The sequence below is a fragment of the Hetaerina americana genome, unplaced genomic scaffold (genome assembly GCF_022747635.1).
Source record: "Hetaerina americana unplaced genomic scaffold, ioHetAmer1.1.p SCAF_2, whole genome shotgun sequence".
NCBI classification, from domain to species: Eukaryota; Metazoa; Arthropoda; class Insecta; order Odonata; family Calopterygidae; genus Hetaerina; species Hetaerina americana.
Genome location: NW_027286763.1, coordinates 99,520,306 through 99,539,571, shown reverse-complemented (window position 1 = coordinate 99,539,571; position 19,266 = coordinate 99,520,306). Strand labels below are relative to the sequence as shown.

Genomic DNA, 19,266 nt, shown 5'->3' with positions numbered 1-19,266 from the left:
TGGAACAACATCTATTGGTAAGATGTGAAGGGAATATAGGATAGGCTATACCATCTTACCTGAACTCATCATCCTAACTCATCAATTTATCTATGCTTAATTTAGGTCTAATAAACATATATGATGGTTTTTCAAGTCATGGTAATTATAATTTTTCTGAAGCACCCTAATCATATGTGCATGAAGACTTTATTAATTTATTACTACATTATTATGATTAATGACTTTCAACCAGTGCCTTGCGCACAAAAATTGGAACCAGTCAACACAGCAAGGCGGTTAGTACTCATCGCACAGAACAAGTCCATATGTTACATATCTCCAGGCTGGATATCAATTGGATATACAGATGAGATAGAATGAATATATATTGTATACACCCTGTTTATTCAGCAGAATGGCTTCATCTATATCATCTAGATTCTACATTTGTTTAAGACAATGTTTTGAAAAATTATTGTTATAAAAATTTTACAATGAAATAAGAGATAAGTGCATTTTAACAAATTTAATTTTTCAATGCACTAGTGCTAGATATTCATTGTATGTCCACTACATGATGTATATCCAGCCATTGATACGCATAAATTCAGCATACTGTATGCAGTCTTACAGTCATAAAATAACTGATATTGAAACTGCTAAAATACTAGGAATTTATAGTGATAAAAAACTTAACTGGGAGACCCACTTCAGTTAGATCTGTAATAAACTGAGTAAAGCAGTTTATAAGTCAAGAAAGCTCAATTTTCTCATTTCAAATTAGTATTGTTTAACACTTAACCATGCCTTCTTCCAATGTCATTTGAATTATGGTGTTGAGTTAAGGGGTCAGTCCCCACATGTTAAACAAATTTTGCTAGTGCAAAAGTGAGCTATTCGCTCTCTTGCTAATATACCACCACGTAATTTCTACAAACCTTTTTTTATTAGGCCTGGAATTATGACTGTGTTTAGTTTATATATCTTTAAGGCTCTGATTCATGTGAAAGTTAGCCTAGACATTTTCCAATTAAGATGTCACATCCATAGCTACGAGAGGTAGAGTGAATCTAAATACTACTTACTGTAGATAGTCATCAACCTACAACACATTTCACAATAAAAAAATGCGACTGTGTAACCATCTGCCAAATGTTGGAATTGGACTGTATCCAGAATTTCAAGAATAGAGTATATACCTGGTTACTTGCTCACCCACTTTACTCATTGGATGAATTCTTTGTAACAATCTTCATCACATTTAAGACTTAATATTTGTATACTTAGTATTATTTACATTGTCATTTAATATGGTCGTACCATTTTTTCAAAATGAAAAAAGTATTATTATTATATAATTCTCAAATACACACAAATTATATACAATGGGTATATTTTGATTATTCATTGGACATCTATTGGATATTTAGTCTTCCGTGATTAAAACTCGCGCATTATTGAGCATGAAATACCGGTAGATCCTGGGTGCGCAGGGTGTTGTCACAGGGGCGCAGGGTTAGCAGCCCGAAGTAAACAAAAAGAATAAATTAATTTTGAAAGGAATGTTTTATAGTCCTAACTTTAATTACAGAGTAAAATAATTACCACATATAGTCATTTTCCCTTCACACATTAGGTACCACATGTTTACTGTTATCATTTAACGTGAACCGGCGTATATGCTATTACAAATACGCATGGCTGTACAGTCATTTTTTTAAGATAATGATACGTGCGAAAGATCAATAGTTCAAGACAGCAATAAAATAGAATGCATGCCGAAAAGGTGACCCAAAAGTTATTTGGAATTACGCATGGCAAAACTTGCTAGCCAACAGAGAAATATTTGGACATGACGTAACCCACATAAAAGATATATGTTTTGGCGCCCTACAATAAGATACAACTGGTCTGTTATGACACAAAAGACTTTTCAGGGAAGATTTAGTTTAAACATTTATAAATAATTATTTATTATTTTAAAATTATAAAATGAGTAAACATTTGTGTGATATACCTTTTTCATCGACTGAAAATAATATAAACCCTTCAAGTGACTCCAATTCAACAACTAATTTGAGTCCCTGTGCAAATTCATCAAAATTGTCTATTACACAAAATTTTCATAGATGATAGTAAAGTAGCTTGCGGAAGTAGTTTAACATTATAATTACAAATGTAATGAATAGTTAATTTTCGCCCGTAATTTGGAAAATCGGCGTTATTGGACGATGGGGCTAGTCCATGCTAAGGTATGATCCAATTTCGGGGAATGGTTATGGTTTATTTACTTACATTTTTATTGCAATACAAGTTTTATTTTATCAGGATTATCAAGCTCCTTCACAGGGACAACGATTTAATTTAGACAGCGTCAAGGTTGGTGATTTCTACTTAATATAGCAAGCTATTTTATGGTTTACGAATTTTTTTATGTTGAGGTAATGTTTTTCACTAGGCTCGAGTGGACAAAGTAAAAATTGAAGGTTTGGGAAGAACGAAAGATGATTTACTTACTGATAAGGTGCGAGAACTCTTTCAAGCACAGGATTTTCAAGAGGTAAATGTGTAATGCCGAAGTTAAGTCAAAACAAGTGAATTGGTATATATTTATATGGTTATACTTTTCTTGTATTAATTTAAGGTTCTTTTGGGCGCGCATAAAGTCCGAAGCAAATTAGAAGCATTAGAGTGTTTCAGCAAAGTTGGAATTTTAATTGATACCAGTGATGGGCCGGATTCAACCCCAGATGGGTTGGAGGTAGGTTATTGCCCAATCTCTTCTGATTTAATTTATCTAGTAATTTATTCATAACTTCAGATTAAGTACCCTTAGTACTTTCGCATCGTGTCATCTCACGTTTCTCTCTATAATGGCTATCTTTTTCAGGTGGTTTTTCAAGTGAAAGAGTTGAAAAGGATTACCGGATCAGTTAAAACTCTAATGGGAAACAATGAAGGGTCATTAGTTGTAGAATTAAAAGCACCTAATATGCTTGGACGCGGCGAGAAACTTACTGCTGAATATAGCCGAGGTTGGAATCGAACGGTTGGCCTCAGTACTACCTTTTATAAACCACTCCGAATTTTACAAAATGCAGGGTTTGTATTGTTAATTTCAATATCCCATATGCTAACATTTGTTGTGCCAAGCTAATTAATTTAACAATTTCTTATTAGGTTTTCTGCTTCCTTATTTCAACAAGGGACCGAATGGATTCCATCAGGTTACAAACTTGTTGAAAGAGGCTTGTTATTGGACCTTGGATTCAACTCTAAGTCCTCAGTATGTAATTGTTAGCCTACCAACGTTCACAGTGAATGTTTTATATTTTCTCAGTTTTATATGAGTGAATAAATGAACCATTTGAAAATTTATATCGACCTTTACAATCCTTGCCTGCTCCTGCTTTTCATTGGCAGCTTCGACATAACATCCAGTGGGAAGGGTCATGGCGTGAACTAGACTGCTTAACCCGCTCAACATCCTTCCTTGTGCGTGAGCAAAGTGGACATTCATTAAAATCATCAATTCGACACATAGCAGTGTCTGACCAAAGGGATGGTACTGTTTTTCCATCATCCGGGACCAAGTTTAAATTGGTTCAAGAATTTGCAGGGCTGGGAGGGGACATTGGCTTCCTGAAGAATGAGTTTCAGTACCAAAACAATAGATCCTTGACATCTGATGTGGTGCGTTGAATCCCTAAGATTATATTGATATAGTGTTTTGTCTTATTTGTCACATTTCTCTCTGTTTTTACAGAAATATATTAATTGTTAATGATATTTGTTGATTATTATTTCTCACTTTTTTGCAGGTGTTACAGTCAACTTTTCAGTGTGGAATGCTCAAAAATCTTAGCAATAACAAAACATCCAAGATATGTGACAGGTTTTATCTTGGAGGGCCTTTGTCAATAAGAGGTTTTGATTGGAGAGGAGCTGGACCACGTGATCAAGGGAATTCTCTCGGAGGGGAGGTTGGTTCTTTTCTTAAATGTTGCAATTAAACTTTAAGTAATACTTAAGTCTGTATTGTAACTTGTAATATTTTGTGTCTAGTTAGTTATGGCGAAAAAAAACTTCATTTATGACTGAGAACAAAGGAAAACGCTGCTGCAGTTATCTAATTGAAATACCAGATGTGAAAATGTTAACTCAGCATCACAACTGGCTCTTTGAATTTAGTCTGCAGAGTCAAGGGATTCAATTGTTTGAACTAATTTTTTTCTTACATCAATGTAGGTTCATTAAGCATTACTAGGCAGCATTCGTAAGCAATACTTTGCCCAAAAATAAGGTTGCTAATAAAGAAACAAATTGAAATTCTTTTGGCCAGTGAAACAAAGGTTATATTAAATGATTTCCTTTGTATACCAACAATATATTAAATTCAAGTACAATTTTTGATTTATTGCTTCCATTTTGGTTTTTAAAATGGGAATACCACATGTATGGTCTGAATAATGTAATACCTTTTGGTTATATCCAATCTGGAAAATGAAATGAAATCTCACACCTCTATTTCTGTACATTAGTATGTATCCATCATACTATCATTTAATCCTTCGGTTAACTGCTTCACAAGCCAAAATGACTGTTTATAGATTATTATAGTCGAGTCATTAAAATAATTAGGTAAGCTAAAGGATAATAGCAAGATGCAGTAGTATATAATGTTTTAGGTACAATTGTCCATACTCTGCATAGATGATATCATTTGCCATCTGCAGATGCATTTAATGAAGAAACATAGGTCACAATATAATGTGAATAAATAAACTTCTATGCCAATGAGTATTTTGAATTATGAAAAGTGAAACATAATGTTGTTCTATTTGGTAACATTCCATTTTGGATCGCACTGTAATCCTTTGATACTTATGCATGTCAATTAGAACTGAAGTATAGATTAAATTAGTGTAAACGCATATTTGAAAATTTGTTTCTAATAGATTGTTGTTAACCATCCTCAAATACTGCAAATTCTGAAAGCTAATACCAGGTAGAGAGGTTAAATTAAAATATTTAAGTTGATTCAGTTACATTTACTGTATATGCCACAATCTACCGCAAGGGCGTATGCACGAGGTTTAGGACACCAGCCTTACATGCACAAGAATTTGTCCATGCATGCATTAAAATATATATATTGGCTCATATGGAATAACAGTCTACAGATGCAATCTACATTAAGTAAATAATTCAGGTTAGCATTATGGCCACTTATTTCTAGAGTTTTTTAAGCTCTTAGGACAAAATTGGAAATTTTAAAGTTAGTCAGTTATTAATTTTGAAGTTTCTTAAATATCACTTCTCAGATAAGGTTTTGTTCAGTTATTTGGTAAATGGAAATGTTCATATTAATTTAAGATCGTCTATTCATGGATAAAAATAATGCAGAAATGATTACTAATTATTTAGGAAGGTTTTTGGTAAAAAAAATTGGAGAGAGGGGGTAAGAAATGAGTCATAAAAGTATGTGAATCGAATGAAATACTAATTAGGTTGTTCAGCCATTCTTGTGCCCATGAAGTAGTAGTAATTAGTTGATGCAACCAACAGCATAGATCATTTGTGCCAGAAGGGATAGGTGGGTAATTTGGTAAGGGTAGGATGTTCAGGAAATGGAGGAAGGGTGGAGAGAAACCTGACTGCTCATGCTCATGAAGTGAGGGCCATTTGATCACAGGAAAAAATATACTCATATGAAACACATTTTATTAGGACTGTTTGTTAGCTGCAAACCTGCTTCACTTCTCTACATAATTGCCGTTCACTTCCAAGCATTTTTCGTACCACTGCTCCAGCCTCTTTAACCCGCTGCATAGAAGCTGGCCACCTGAGAGTGGAACCAATTGACAACGCAGGTCTTGAGTTCCTCTTCGGTTTCAAAGCGTCCACCGAGCCACTGTTTCAAGTGCAAGAAGAGGAAGTAGTCGCTAGGTGCAAGGTCAGGACTGTACGGTGTGGGGTCAAAGTCAAAAAACTCTCGTCCACTGGACATTCTTTGCTCTTTGTGGTGGTCGGTGAGCATTTTTGGTACCCACCTTGCATACAATTTGTGGTATCCGAGGTTTTCCGTGACAATATTGTAGACAGTAGTGCGTCCAAGTTGAGGACATTGTTTAGCAAGGCCATTAATCATCAATCGACGATCACATTGCAGTTTTTGTTCCGCTTGCGAAACAATTTTATTGGTCAGAATACTGGGCCTGCCACTTCGCTCTTTGTCATGGACATTTGTTCGTCCATTTTTGAAATCACGGCACCAACTCATAACGGTAGGTCCATACACTAGGCATAACTCCTGATGAATTTCAGCAGCTGACAATCCTTTTGTATACAAGAATCATATGACAGAACGCACTTCACAGCTGGCAGTATGAACGATTGTCATGGACATTATTGTTTGCATGCACGGACAAGCAAATGACTTCTGAAACAAAACAAATGCTGCTATAGCTTCTCAATGAATCAGTAGATGGCGCTGCAGGAGTAAAACTGTGTTCTGAAGCCCCAATATTTAAATATAAGCAAACGGCCCTTACTTCATGAATATGCCTCGTACTTTTAATAACAACGCCATGTTAGGTTAATGCTGTATAATAGGAATAATTTTTTTCACAAACATTAAGCACCCACAGATATGCACCTGGGTTCTGCAGTGGGCATGAAATATTTCCCATTTAATAAATAGCATTTCACACTTTTTCATCATTCTGATTTTTTAACTTCTAATCTGAGGGAACACTACTATTTTGAAGGGTCAAGGGGTTTGAAGGGGAGATTTCTTATTCAAAGTATAACCATTTTGCATCAAAAGTTTGGAAGGAGTGGACTGAGTCCTGTACCGAGAGTCACCTATCTAAGGTTGCCTTTGCTATGATCTAATGTCATATCGACAGTGGAAAAAAGCTTCCTTTGCATTTGAAGACTTCCTCTGTTTGAGCTGCCAAAATGAAGCAAACTCTGGGCTGACCTTTGCTATTTTCATGTAGACTCCCACAGAAAAAGGGAGCCTTGCAACTCTCATATAGAAGTCCTTACCTGTGCCTTAGTGAAGGCTTGCTTCGTATGAATGACTGTCAGTATGGAACTGAGAGTCGTGAATAAAAATGCTCAAATAGACGCAACAATTATGGTTATTAGAAGCCAAAGTGGAAGGAGAGTAGATGTGAAACAATGTATATATATATTACAGATGCGAATAAATACGAGGCTAATGATACGTATTCGTAGAATTGCAAAGGCTCATATATAAAATAAATGCAAGGATATAATAGTAAACCATAACCAGAGTTATCAATCCAAAGGTCTGTTTGATAGGTGATGGCAGAGTATATGTGCAATAAATTATTAACAAGAAGTTTTCTGGAAAGCTGGAAATGAGATATTTTTAATTTTGTCCATAAGGAATGAAGGATATGGATTTATGTGCTAGGGACATTCGATAATTCCTAAGGAAATGTAAGAGATTGCACTTGAGGTATCGAAAAAGGTTTGCTTTTGGTGAAGGTCCTTCATTTTTAATAAAGGGCTTAAATTTGGGCAAGTATAGGAATAGAATCCTCAAAAGTAGCATTTGGTTGAAAGAGGAATTGGGAATCAATACAGGTTTCTGTTGGTGTGAAAGACTGTGAAAAGAAATAAAGTAATCTGTATCTGTCATTTCTCTAAGCAAGGTAAAATAAAAAAATGCTTTTCATTGTCTGTGCAAACAAAAGGTTATGCAAACTCCGATAGCATATATAATTATCTGTTTAGGCATAGTGTAAATGTCATTCTCATACATTTGCATCTGCCAAAGTGTGGGTTATCAGGCAGAGAATATGCCCTTGTATTGATCACCACAACCTGGCTGTGCTGCCAATGCCTGGCATACTCTAACCGTCATATCGTCATATGAGCGATGTCCAAAAAATAATTGAATATTGTCATTTAGGAGATTTAGTCATTTATTATGCCATATTGCAAACTCAATAAATGCATCTGGGTTATTTTCACATTTTCTAGATGAAAAAAAAATTAATGAAAAGGAAATTTCAGGACTTGTGATAGCAAGATGAGCACAATGTTCAGGAATATCATCATTTCATTGTGCTCATTGATTAAATATGTGAAAGTGTGAAAATCACTTTGTAGATGACATGTAGCATAGGTAGTTACAGGGGTATGTTAATTAGTTGAAACAGATGATAGTACTGTAATGATATGAGCCATTAATTGATAAGAGAAAATATACCATAAACTAACATGTCTGTGGAATAGATACATTTTGTAGTCTGTTGACGTCATTAGTGAATGAAACAAAATTGAAACCCTGATTGAATTTTGGGTAATACAGGTAGATAATAAAGGGGATGTTGTAGTCCAGGGGTAGAGTGTTAGACTAATGATCAGAGGGCCGGGGTTCAATTCCTGGGCATGCCTCTCTGCACCCTCAGCTCCATCCAAGCTGTGTGATTTGTCAGGTACTAAATCTTCTTAGGAAACATAACTGGCACAGGGAAAGGAACAGGCCCCCCTACCCTGATTTGTGAATTTCACATGCCGTCGGGCTTAATACTGGGTGAACCTCAACCATCACCTGCCTAACAGTTCTTCAGGTTTAATCCTATGTTTATGGTTTTTTAATAGATAATAATTATAAGCTTATTTAAAAATTTGAGGAAAAATAATTACATAATATAATAATTTTTTAGATGCAAAAAAGCACGTTGAGCAGTGTAATTGATAATTTTAATATTAATTCAGCTGTGAATTAATTTTCTTCAATTTGAAATAAATATTCTACCTCATCTCTTCTTTTTTAAAAGATTGGAATCACAATTTTGCAGAGTTTGAACATTAATTGTTAAAGTACAAGTGTTCATCTCGTGTGACAGAATAACTTTGATTCTCCCAATACCCATGTCATTTGTCACTAGCTCTTGTGATAGTTACCTGTTGAAAAAATTTTTTATGAATATAATTATTTTACAGGTATTTTGGGCTGGAGGATTACATATTTTTAGCCCTCTTCCATTTCGCCCTGGTGGGGGAGGATTTGGTGATCTCTTTCGAACACACATATTTGTAAATGCTGGAAACATCTGTGCAAGCAGTAGTAATTACAGTAAGTATCATGCTGGTTTCGTTTGAAGTAAATCCAAATTATATGTATGGTATGCTTCTTGTGTGCCAAAGCATAAGTGATGCTCATAAGAAAATAAGCTGCTCAAAAAATGAAAACACCTAATAATTAATCAGGTCTCTTTATTTTTATCTGAAATTGTTGTCAGCATAATTTCGATATTGTTTTCTGTTAATGTGATATAACATTTTATAGTATCTCTTTAGAAATTGTGAATATAGTTCTTGCTTAGGAGAGCTGATCTTTATTTTCACAATTTATTGATGGAGAGTGTCAGTCAAGGGATATTAATTGATGGGAGGTATCAATTAATTGATTAACTACTTTTTCTAATTTATCTGATTTTTTAATTCATTGTTTCTGAATTTCTTGTTGTATTTAAATGGGAACTTTAAGGTATACTTTGAGATCCCTAGGTAAGTGGATTCAAAATGACCAACTTTTGTTTACGAAGGTGAACCCTAAAATTAAATATATCCTTAATGGTATGAGTTTTACTGGTTATGTTGAAGAAGGGTTTATAGAATACTTCAGTAAGTACTTTGTTTAAAAAGATAGGGTTAAACTGCCTTAATAAAGATGGATAAACTCTTTGGAAATACCCCTTAAAGGAGATCCATTACTTCTTACCACAATTTTATTTGATTAGTATTGCATCCAAATGAATAAGAAATTCTTTGGTGTTTGTGCAATTTTTCTCTGGCACAGCATGAAGCTCAGTTTAACAATTTATGTGATGCTTGTCAAATTAAAAATTGGTATAAAATTTTTTCCTCCTATGCTAAAATGTAAGATTTACCAACAGAAATTTGAATCCATTATCTAAATTTGTTGAAAATGAATGTACATTATTACTATAGGTAATCTACCGGTTATGGTAGGTTTCAATTGACACAAGCTTCCAAATGGTACAGTGACAATTTCCTTGTTTTTCATGACAAACATAGCCCAACATCCTATGATACAATAAACCCCATTCCAACTCAGGGTGTTTACTTCTTCCCTTCATTCCCTCCAACATCCTTCTATTCCTGCAACCTCCTTGTTTGCCTAACATTCTCCTCTCTACCACAGTCTTCAACATCCCACTGCCAATCAAAATACTCTGCATTCATCTTTCCTGCCTCTTTTGGATTTCTCCCAGCCATCCTCTCTCCTCCCCCATAATGAGTAACACCTCATTTCTTTACCTTTCTGTCCACTTGACCTTCTCCATCCTCCACACCTTTATTTCAGTCCTTCCATCTATGCCTATCATCTTGATTCAATGACAATGTTTCCACATCGTACATTACTATGCTCCATATCAAAGTTTTAACAAGCCTGTTCTTAGCATCCTTACTCAATGTACCGGTTCAATTGTTCTTCTTTGCCTAATGCAACTCTCTGTCTTAAGTACGTTCTACTGTTATCATTTTGATCCAGAGCACTTCTGAGATTGGTAAACTGTTCCACCTGCTCTAGGTTATGATTTCTATTTTGATTTTTAACTCAGCCTTTCTCTTTTTGAAAACCTGCATAATCTACATTTTGCTTACATTTATTCTCATGCTATATTTATTGAACTGGCTTTCCAATGCACCCAGCAATACTTGCAATCCCTTAGCAGAATGACAAACTAAGGCTTGATCATCAGCAAACCTATCAGATAAAATCAGTTCCCCTGTGATGTTAATTCCTACCTCCAGTTATTCCCATGACTCTGTAGCAATTTCCTCCTCATATACATAGAACAGCACAGGTGATAATGGACATCCTTGTCATACTACTCTTCCTAATACTGCCCATCCAGATTCTCATTCCCCCACTTGCACCTGAGCAGTCTGAAACATGTACAGGGTGTGGTTAAGTCTCCTATTCCTCCAATCTACTCCTATTTTCCGCAAAACATTCATTAATTTTCCAAGTCACTTAATCGTATGCCTTTTCAAAATCAATGAAACAGACAAATGACAAATGCATCCTGAATTGTATTCTATGGTCCTCTTTCTTAGTGACCTCGTTACTGCTGTTGCAAACATGCATGCCTCTACTCTTTCTGAACCAAACTGATCGCCTCCTAAGTATTCATTTGCTCTTTCTCCATCCTCTTATTGGTGATCCTGAAAACCACTTGAGCTGCATACGAAATCAAACTTATTTTTCTGTAGTTCTCACATGATGTAGCTTTTATTTTGTTTGAAATAGGAACTAACACTGATCTCATGTCTCAAGTCTTCCAGCGAAATTTTTTCCACATTAATGCAACGAATTAGCCCATAAAGACTCTTCCTCCCACATTTTCCTAAACCATTAAGTAGTGCCTCTGGAACGTATTCTACCACCACGGCCTTGTTTGATTTCATTTCTCTTAATGCCCTTTCTATCTCACTATCAAGTAAGCCTGGACCTAAGCTATTTATTTTGCATTAATCTGAAAACAGTACTTGGGTCTTTACATTTAACAATTATATATATAACAAATAGAAACAAATGCAAACACCCAAACCCCTAGATGTAAGAAAACGGAACTAGGTGGGAATCAAACCTGCAACCTCTGGGTTGGCAGGCGAGGATGTTACCACACCGCCACCAGGGCTGGCATTTCTCTCTATCTAATCTATCCTCATCCATGACATATTCTCTCTGTATGTCTTACCTTGCTGGCCTAATGAATTTACCGTACAGTTATTCTATAACTTCCTTCCATCTATCTTGAATATTTTCTGGTTCAACTAATTTATTTCCCATTAGTGTTTTAACCTTCTGGTATACCGCACAAATTTTGCCATTCCTCTGCAAACTTTTTAGATCTCTGTACTGCATCTTCCACCCCACTTCTTTTGCTGTATTCATTACTGTGTCAATTCATATTTCAACTCTTTATACTTCCTTCTTCCTGATTCTGTATTTACATTCTTCCATTTCCTTTCCATCTGTTTTTCTTATCATCTTTTCCGTAACCCATGGTTTCCTTCTCCTTTTCTTGTCAACAGTTCCCATAGTTCCTTTTGTGGCTTTCGATACCCCTTCGTTGATGTATTCTTATTTTTCCTCTATAGTAACCAGCACCCTTTATTCACTTACAATTTTCTCTACAGCCTGCTGATACTCCTTCCTTTTCAATCCAGTTAGTGCTGTAATGTTCTATTTCCTAAACTGCCTTCCCTGCTTTACCCTTTTGAATCATAATGCAACACTTCAAAAATACCAAATTGTTATCAGAGCATCTGCTCCCGGGAAACTGTGCAAATTGATAATGCTGTTCCTAAATCTGTGCCTTACCATAATATAGTTCAGCTTGTACCTTCTTGAGTCCCCCATCATTTTCCATGTATACCTACGCCTTTTGTGGCATCTAAAACAAGTGTTGGTAATGATAAACCCCAGTCTCAGGGGTTTATCATTACATGCAGAACTCAAGTGCTTTCTCCCCGTGGCCATTCCTTGTACCTAAAATGTAATCCCCCACCTCATCACCATCTCTTTCTTTGTTTACCATTGCATTTCAATCGCCCATCACTATCAAATGTTTCCCTCCAGGAATATCCGTGATTATGTCCTAACTGTTCATATATCTTATCTACTTCTTCCTCTCAATGGTTGCGTGGTAGCATGTATTCCTAAATATTGAAGTTAGTTGGTTCTGCTTTTTCCTCTTCTAGTAATATTCCATCTGTTGCTTGCTCTATGTTAACAATGATTCATCCTACCTTTTTGCAATATTAATGCCACCCCTCCTTGGCCCTCGTCTCCTTCGCTCTTTATTACTCTATAAATATCACTCCAGTAACGTCTGCTGTCTTTCCATCTAACTTTGCACCACCCTAAAACATCCATATTTCCTCTCTGTATCTCTCATTTATATGCTCTAATTTTCTACTCCTCAACATTGCCCTAACATTCTAAGTTCCTATTCTAAATATTCGGTCTTTTTTTGCATCTTCTGTGACGCTGCTGTCAGTTTTGCTTCGCAAGGATTTTGTGTGATGACAACCACAGAAGCCTTTCCTCCCCCACTGTCAGGCATGTCACACGGCTTATTGAGCCAAGTCCTGTAGTTCCCTGGACTGAAATCCTCTTAACCGTCATCATAGAAATCTTGGGAATAATAATAAAGGTGATTTCCGTTGCCTTCCTGCTTAGTGTTTTTAATGTGACCCCATCACTCCATGGCCACCACACTGGGTAACAGTAGTGGTGTGCACTATCTTTCAGTTTTATCACTTAATATAAAACAGCAATATATGTTGTCTGTGCCACAATGGGAGGAGTAAATCCTCTGATAAATTTGTAGAATTGTATAGAGAGATATATTGATTGATTATTGTCTCTGATAAATTTGTAGAATTGTATAGAGATATATTGATTGATTATTGTGTCCTGTATTTATTGTTGATACTGGATGGAATTTAATGTTTACTTTTTCTGATTTTCAGAGGACTATTTTCAAAACATAAGATTGGCATATGGCATTGGGATAGCACTTAGGTTAGGTCAAATTGCTCGGGTCGAACTTAATTATTGTGTTCCTGTCCTTGCTCAAAAGTATGATCATGTGTGTCCTGGTGTTCAACTTGGGGTAGGATTGTCATTTCTGTGAGTGGCTGAACCATCAAGAGGTTATAGTGAAACTATAGATGCATGAAAGTACTTCTGCGCACTGGCTAGACATGAGAACACTGATTTTATCATTGCCATTAGAGGCGAAAGAAATGAAGAAAGCTACTTTTGTTACATTCCCAAAATCTTTCTTCGTGTAACATTCTAAGTGTTTGGTTAAAAAAAATATTCATCAAACATCACCCAATTGTAGCAGTAACTAAAAAAAAGCCAGTGCCCATGCCTTTAAAAATGGATAAATACCATGTAAAGTCATGCCATGATAGTGATTGTTACAAAGGCCATGTAATATTTGTTACCAATAAAATTAATTTATTCTTCAATTTATTCCATTAAGTTCCTTATGACATATACTCTAACTGGGAAATAACCTAGAATTACTTAAAAATTAACATTTTTTTTACTGGCAAACTAGTTGGCCATAGAAATAAAATTGTTTACTGCTACCTGTGGTCATATAATCTTTATGCTTAGTATAGTGATAATGCTTGCAAATCATGCTGCCCACTTATGTAAAGTAAATTCTGCATGTTTAGTCGCACATATTGTAGAAAAGAAAATTAGTTCCATAAAGGAATGTTGGAATGTTATGTTGTAAAACAATGTAAAATCCACCAGCCTTGAGGTATAAAAAATTGTACTGATGTTACTTGATGGAAATGTTTTATGTTCATTATGACAAATTTAATCACTTGCATTTCCATAATTCTTTAAAGTGTGGACGTCTACCAAGTAGTATTAATCAACCTTGAAAACTTGGAATTGGAAAATATCTAATCTCTACCCAAGCCAGTATATTTTAGTTCCTCAAAACCTTTAACCAAGTATAGAGAATTCCATGTTAAAATTTTATTTGGACTTGTAGACTTTGATCTCCAATGCATAATACAAATTGTAGTGAGAGCATGTGTTTGCCCAAACAAAGGCTTGTACAAATTATAATAAAAGGATGGTCTTTTATTTTTTCAGGCTAATAAAAGAAATCTTATTTTGGAATAATTTTTTAATTTAATGAATATGGTGATGTCAAGTTGCTTAAAAAATTACCAACTCGTGAATCCGTAGTGAAACGGCATAGAAAAATTTCTGAGTTGAAGGAAAACTTCCAATCCTCAGGGCATCATGAATCAAAAGAAATGGCCTGTTATTTGCTCAAAATATTGTGAAATAATATTCAGAATTGTCACACGTTCTAAAAGAGTATTTTGGATCATTTTGCCAACTTTCCAGTTGACAATGTCAAAGTAGTTGCCAGCAATGAAAACTTTCAATTAAAAAAATAGAAAAGTTGCCTTTGTCGCCAGGTATATTGAACATTTTGCATTATGACCATTGCATCATGGCCGTTTTAACTGGAGCATATACTCAAGGTATATGCTCTAATCCTTGACTGGTGTATGCAAAATTATTGGGTGGGATTCTTAGGGAAAAAATAGGTCATCAACTCAAAAATGTTTGATAGTAAGCACAGAGATCTCTGGGTACTATGTCCAGAATCCTATAGCGCAAGGAAGCCAGTTCTATACCCTATTCAGCATATGCTTTCCTAATGTGAATGGAAAATGGTACAATTTTGGTGTACTGGTGACCATGTTTATTACCTGGCTTTGAACTCTGAACCCTCCAATGTGAATGAAATAAATTGAATGCTTATGACACAACATACTACCCTGTCCAATAAATACGCGAACTGAGGCCATAAAAACTTTATTTTGCAAAATTTAGTTCAAATCGATTTTGTCCCTTTCAAAGTACTCTCCATTCGTTGCTATGCACTTATTCCATCTTCTTTTCCACTGTTTAAAGTACCCTTGGAAGCCCTTGGCAGTTAGGCTTTTTAATTTTCTCATCGTTTCTTGCTTTATTGTGTCCACATCTTCCCAGTGATGTCTCCTCATCACATTTTTGCATTTTGGGAATAGGAAAAAGTCACAGGGGGCGAGATCTGGTGAATAATGAGGATGATCAAGGATGGTGATTGAATTTTTTGCCAGAAACTGGTGAACAATCAATGCAGCTTGGGCATGATTTTTGCTCAGAGTTTTTGAAACCCAAATGTTCGGTTAAAATAGTGTGCACTGCGATTTTCCTAAATTCAGTTCATCAGTTATCATACGGACAGTTTTTCGACGGTCGGTAAGGACAAGGGACTGAACACGATCAATGTTGTTGTCAACACAGGTGGTTGAAGGTCGTCCTGGCCTTGCATCATCCATGGTGTCTTGTCGGCCAAGTTTAAAATGCTGAATTCACTTGAAAATGAATGTTTTCCTCAGAGCATTATAACCAGAAACAGCTGTCAACATTTGAGTAATTTCTTGATAACTTTTACTCCGCACTTCACAAAAATCTTGATGTTGATTCAATGCTCCGTGATTTTGTCAATTTCCATTTTCAACAAACAGTAAAAACAAGGACAACAGAAACTAACATAACTGGCACCATACGCACAGCTCAACAATCTGCCAAGCACAGACGGCTCATTGGGTCTCGAGCAACTAGCGCCGCTAGTGGGCGGGGCTATAGTCCACGTCACGGCCACCAGATTGCACCAGTTCGCGTATTTTTTGGACAGACCACTTGTGTCCTGTCTTTGTTGAAAGGAATATGATTAATAATTATTTAAAAAGACCAAAACTGTCACAATCCTAGCCAACACTTTCTTTTCACTGCATGTGAAATCTTGCAATTATCTTGTCCCAATCAGGGAGTTTTGATTCCTACACTTTTCGTATAGAAGAACAGGGCAAAAAACTTCTTGGCAAAGATGCGTAATAAGAAAATGGATGAAATATAATTTTAATACATACTTATTCATGAAAATGATTATGGAAGTAGGAGGAAAAAGCTGAATAAATGAGTATTGTAGGTTATAAAACTTAGCTAGATGCACTATTTAAATGTTTACCCTTTTTTAGTGTGGTCCCTTTCACTTTCCTCAATTGCACTTTAAAACTATTATCCTCAGTCAAATTCAGAGGTCTGATGATTAAAAATGAAATGCCAAATTGGATCAAGGTTTATTCTGTTGATCTGCTGGCACTAGTGTTTTTATAATGTGCAATAGGAGTCTACATGAATCAAAATGCATCTTTAAATTCCCTTTCCGAAAGACTGGTTGAAAATGCCCATATTTATGTAAAACTTTAATGGAAGATGAAATTAATAATAATATTAAAGAATTGGTGAAACAAAAAAGATGTATTTTCAAGGAAGGGATTGTTGGTGGAGGCAGATAATTGAACTAAGGTCAGTTAAAAGTTTGTTGTAAAGTATATTTCCAAAATGTGAGCTTTAATTTACAGATGATAAGCTAGTATTTCAGTAAAGGATCCATGCTGCTTACGGGAATCACCATCGCATATGTAATTCCCAGAAGCAGCATGGATCTTTCATTAGATAGCTATCAAAGAAGCCTAAGGATTTATTTCTAGTCTTTCAGTGTTTGAAGATGGTTGGAGAACTTGAGTAAATAAAACAAATGGATTTTAGGATTTGATAGGGGATAATTTACAAGTCCTTGACATTTAATATTTCTGATAATGCCCAAAACCTAACAATAGATTACTTGAATGAAAGAAAAGGAAAAATTGTTGGGAAAATGATAAAATCATGTAGGGTGGGTGAGATAAAATAAAGGATGCAAAAATGAAATTATGGAAGGAGAAGGTTCAATGAACAAAGAAAGAAGCAAGTGTATATTATGTGTAATAGTCCTCATTATCCCTCCACATCAATGGTTATATAGGAATATGCTGCACATCTTGTTCATCAAAAAATAATTTTTATTTTTATTTTCTCATGATTTATGATTGAATGTTCCTTCTTTTAAATTGTCATTATTCCGTACCTATTGAGGAAGTTTTGTTGTATAATCGAATTCCCAAGGCCTTAAAAAAGCAAAAATGGCACCTCTCTCATTTGATATTATAACTTCATATCTTGACATAAATACCTATGAAGCAGTTCATTCAAAAAAGATGGAATAAGATTTTTCTCTTTTCATATCTGGCATTGTATTTGGGTTTGCGAATTGGACACCTGTGAGTCACTTAATGGCATTGGTGGAACAAATCTTTTAACTACCCTTTTACAATTCCTAATCCACTATTTGCTTTCCATTAATTTTGCCTTCAATTATGCTATTATTAATATCAAAGAGATGCCAAAATTGTCCCAGAAATATGGCTCAACATGGAGTAAATCCCTGAAGACTTAGATCTTCAATATCTTCACTCCGCGGAAGCCTTCACAAGGAAATCAAAGAGATGCCCTGTTTTTGACAAAAAAAAAAGAAAAAGCTAATTTAGATTTGATGAAAGCATTTTTCTCTGTTAGCACTGCAATGATATCTGTTCTGATAAAAGTACACGACTAAGGGTGAAAACATTTTTTAAAATTTTAATGGCATTAATATATATAATGAAATGAAATGAACTTTTAACAGGTTGATAAATGCACAAAAAATTCTGAAGCAGAAGTTGCATTAGTTAGCATTTGCACTGGACTCAAAACATGACTTTGTAGTGATGTCACTCTTTCAATCTGCAAAACTTACATGTCACTATTTCTACAAAATGTTACAATTTGCCACATTTACTCCATTTTATACCAGCTGAGAATATCTTTTTTATTACTTGATTGTATGTATTGGAATATAATTATTACATATTATTGCCTCCTTTGGCAGCATCTCGGACCAAGTGCAAGCAAATAAGAGATGAGTAAGCATTCATTACTGTGTTTGACTCCTATCTTTGTCATCAATTGCCTACCCTCACCCCATCACTTTATATCTTAGTTTTCTCTAGCTGCTCTGAAAGTGTAGCAACTCAAACTAGAATCCATTTCATTGTCTAATTTCACCTTGTTTTTTCTTGTATAGTCTCAGTAAACAATTATCAGGAAATAGGGAAATGCTGCTTAAGTATAAGAGCCAAGTGAAGACAAAAGCCAGCACAAAATACCCAATGGTGAACAAAATAAATCTTCACCAGTCAGCCTAACATGTTTGGTGAAAACTTAGGCTCAGAGTAAACCATTGTCAGGAATTTGCAACAAGGATGGAGTTAAGGCTTTGTTGATGCAGCTTTCAAAGCTGAGTGATTCTCAGCGGTCAACTTCTTTTTGTAATGTTGTTGCCTAGAGCTTTTCAGGCTTCATTTTAATTTTTTTTCATGCCTAAAAATGTTTCTCTTTCATTGCATGCTCAGAAATGTAAGCAATGATCAGAACTTTGTGGGTATTTATCTTTGATTTTTGAGATGCAATGATTACATGTGAGAAATTTTGTTGCTGGTTTGAGTTGTGCATTTTGTTCACCGAAGTGACAATATGTAGCTTTAATTTCATGTTATCTCATTGTTTTCCCAAATTATTCTACTTGTGAACAAATATTATTTAAAACAGATACATACCATGACTATCATTTCATTATTTTTTTATCAGTGAATTTAGTCATTGGTGAGTGGAACTGCAACGAAATACAAGTGTAATTGAACTAATTAACTATATTAAGGCACATCCCCTAAAAAATGGTGCTG

General features: G+C 35.1%; 1 protein-coding gene across 1 annotated transcript; it reads left to right on the top strand.

Annotated features, from left to right (window-relative positions):
• Positions 1–2,040: 2,040 nt before the first annotated feature.
• Positions 2,041–14,046, top strand: LOC139688344 (sorting and assembly machinery component 50 homolog A). Its single transcript, XM_071585856.1, has 10 exons — positions 2,041–2,234; positions 2,311–2,361; positions 2,441–2,542; positions 2,627–2,743; positions 2,873–3,084; positions 3,163–3,268; positions 3,406–3,675; positions 3,804–3,965; positions 8,971–9,103; positions 13,540–14,046. Exons 1-10 carry the CDS (start codon positions 2,214–2,216, stop codon positions 13,701–13,703), a joined length of 1,338 nt encoding a protein of 445 aa, XP_071441957.1. The 5' UTR covers positions 2,041–2,213; the 3' UTR covers positions 13,704–14,046.
• Positions 14,047–19,266: the final 5,220 nt, after the last annotated feature.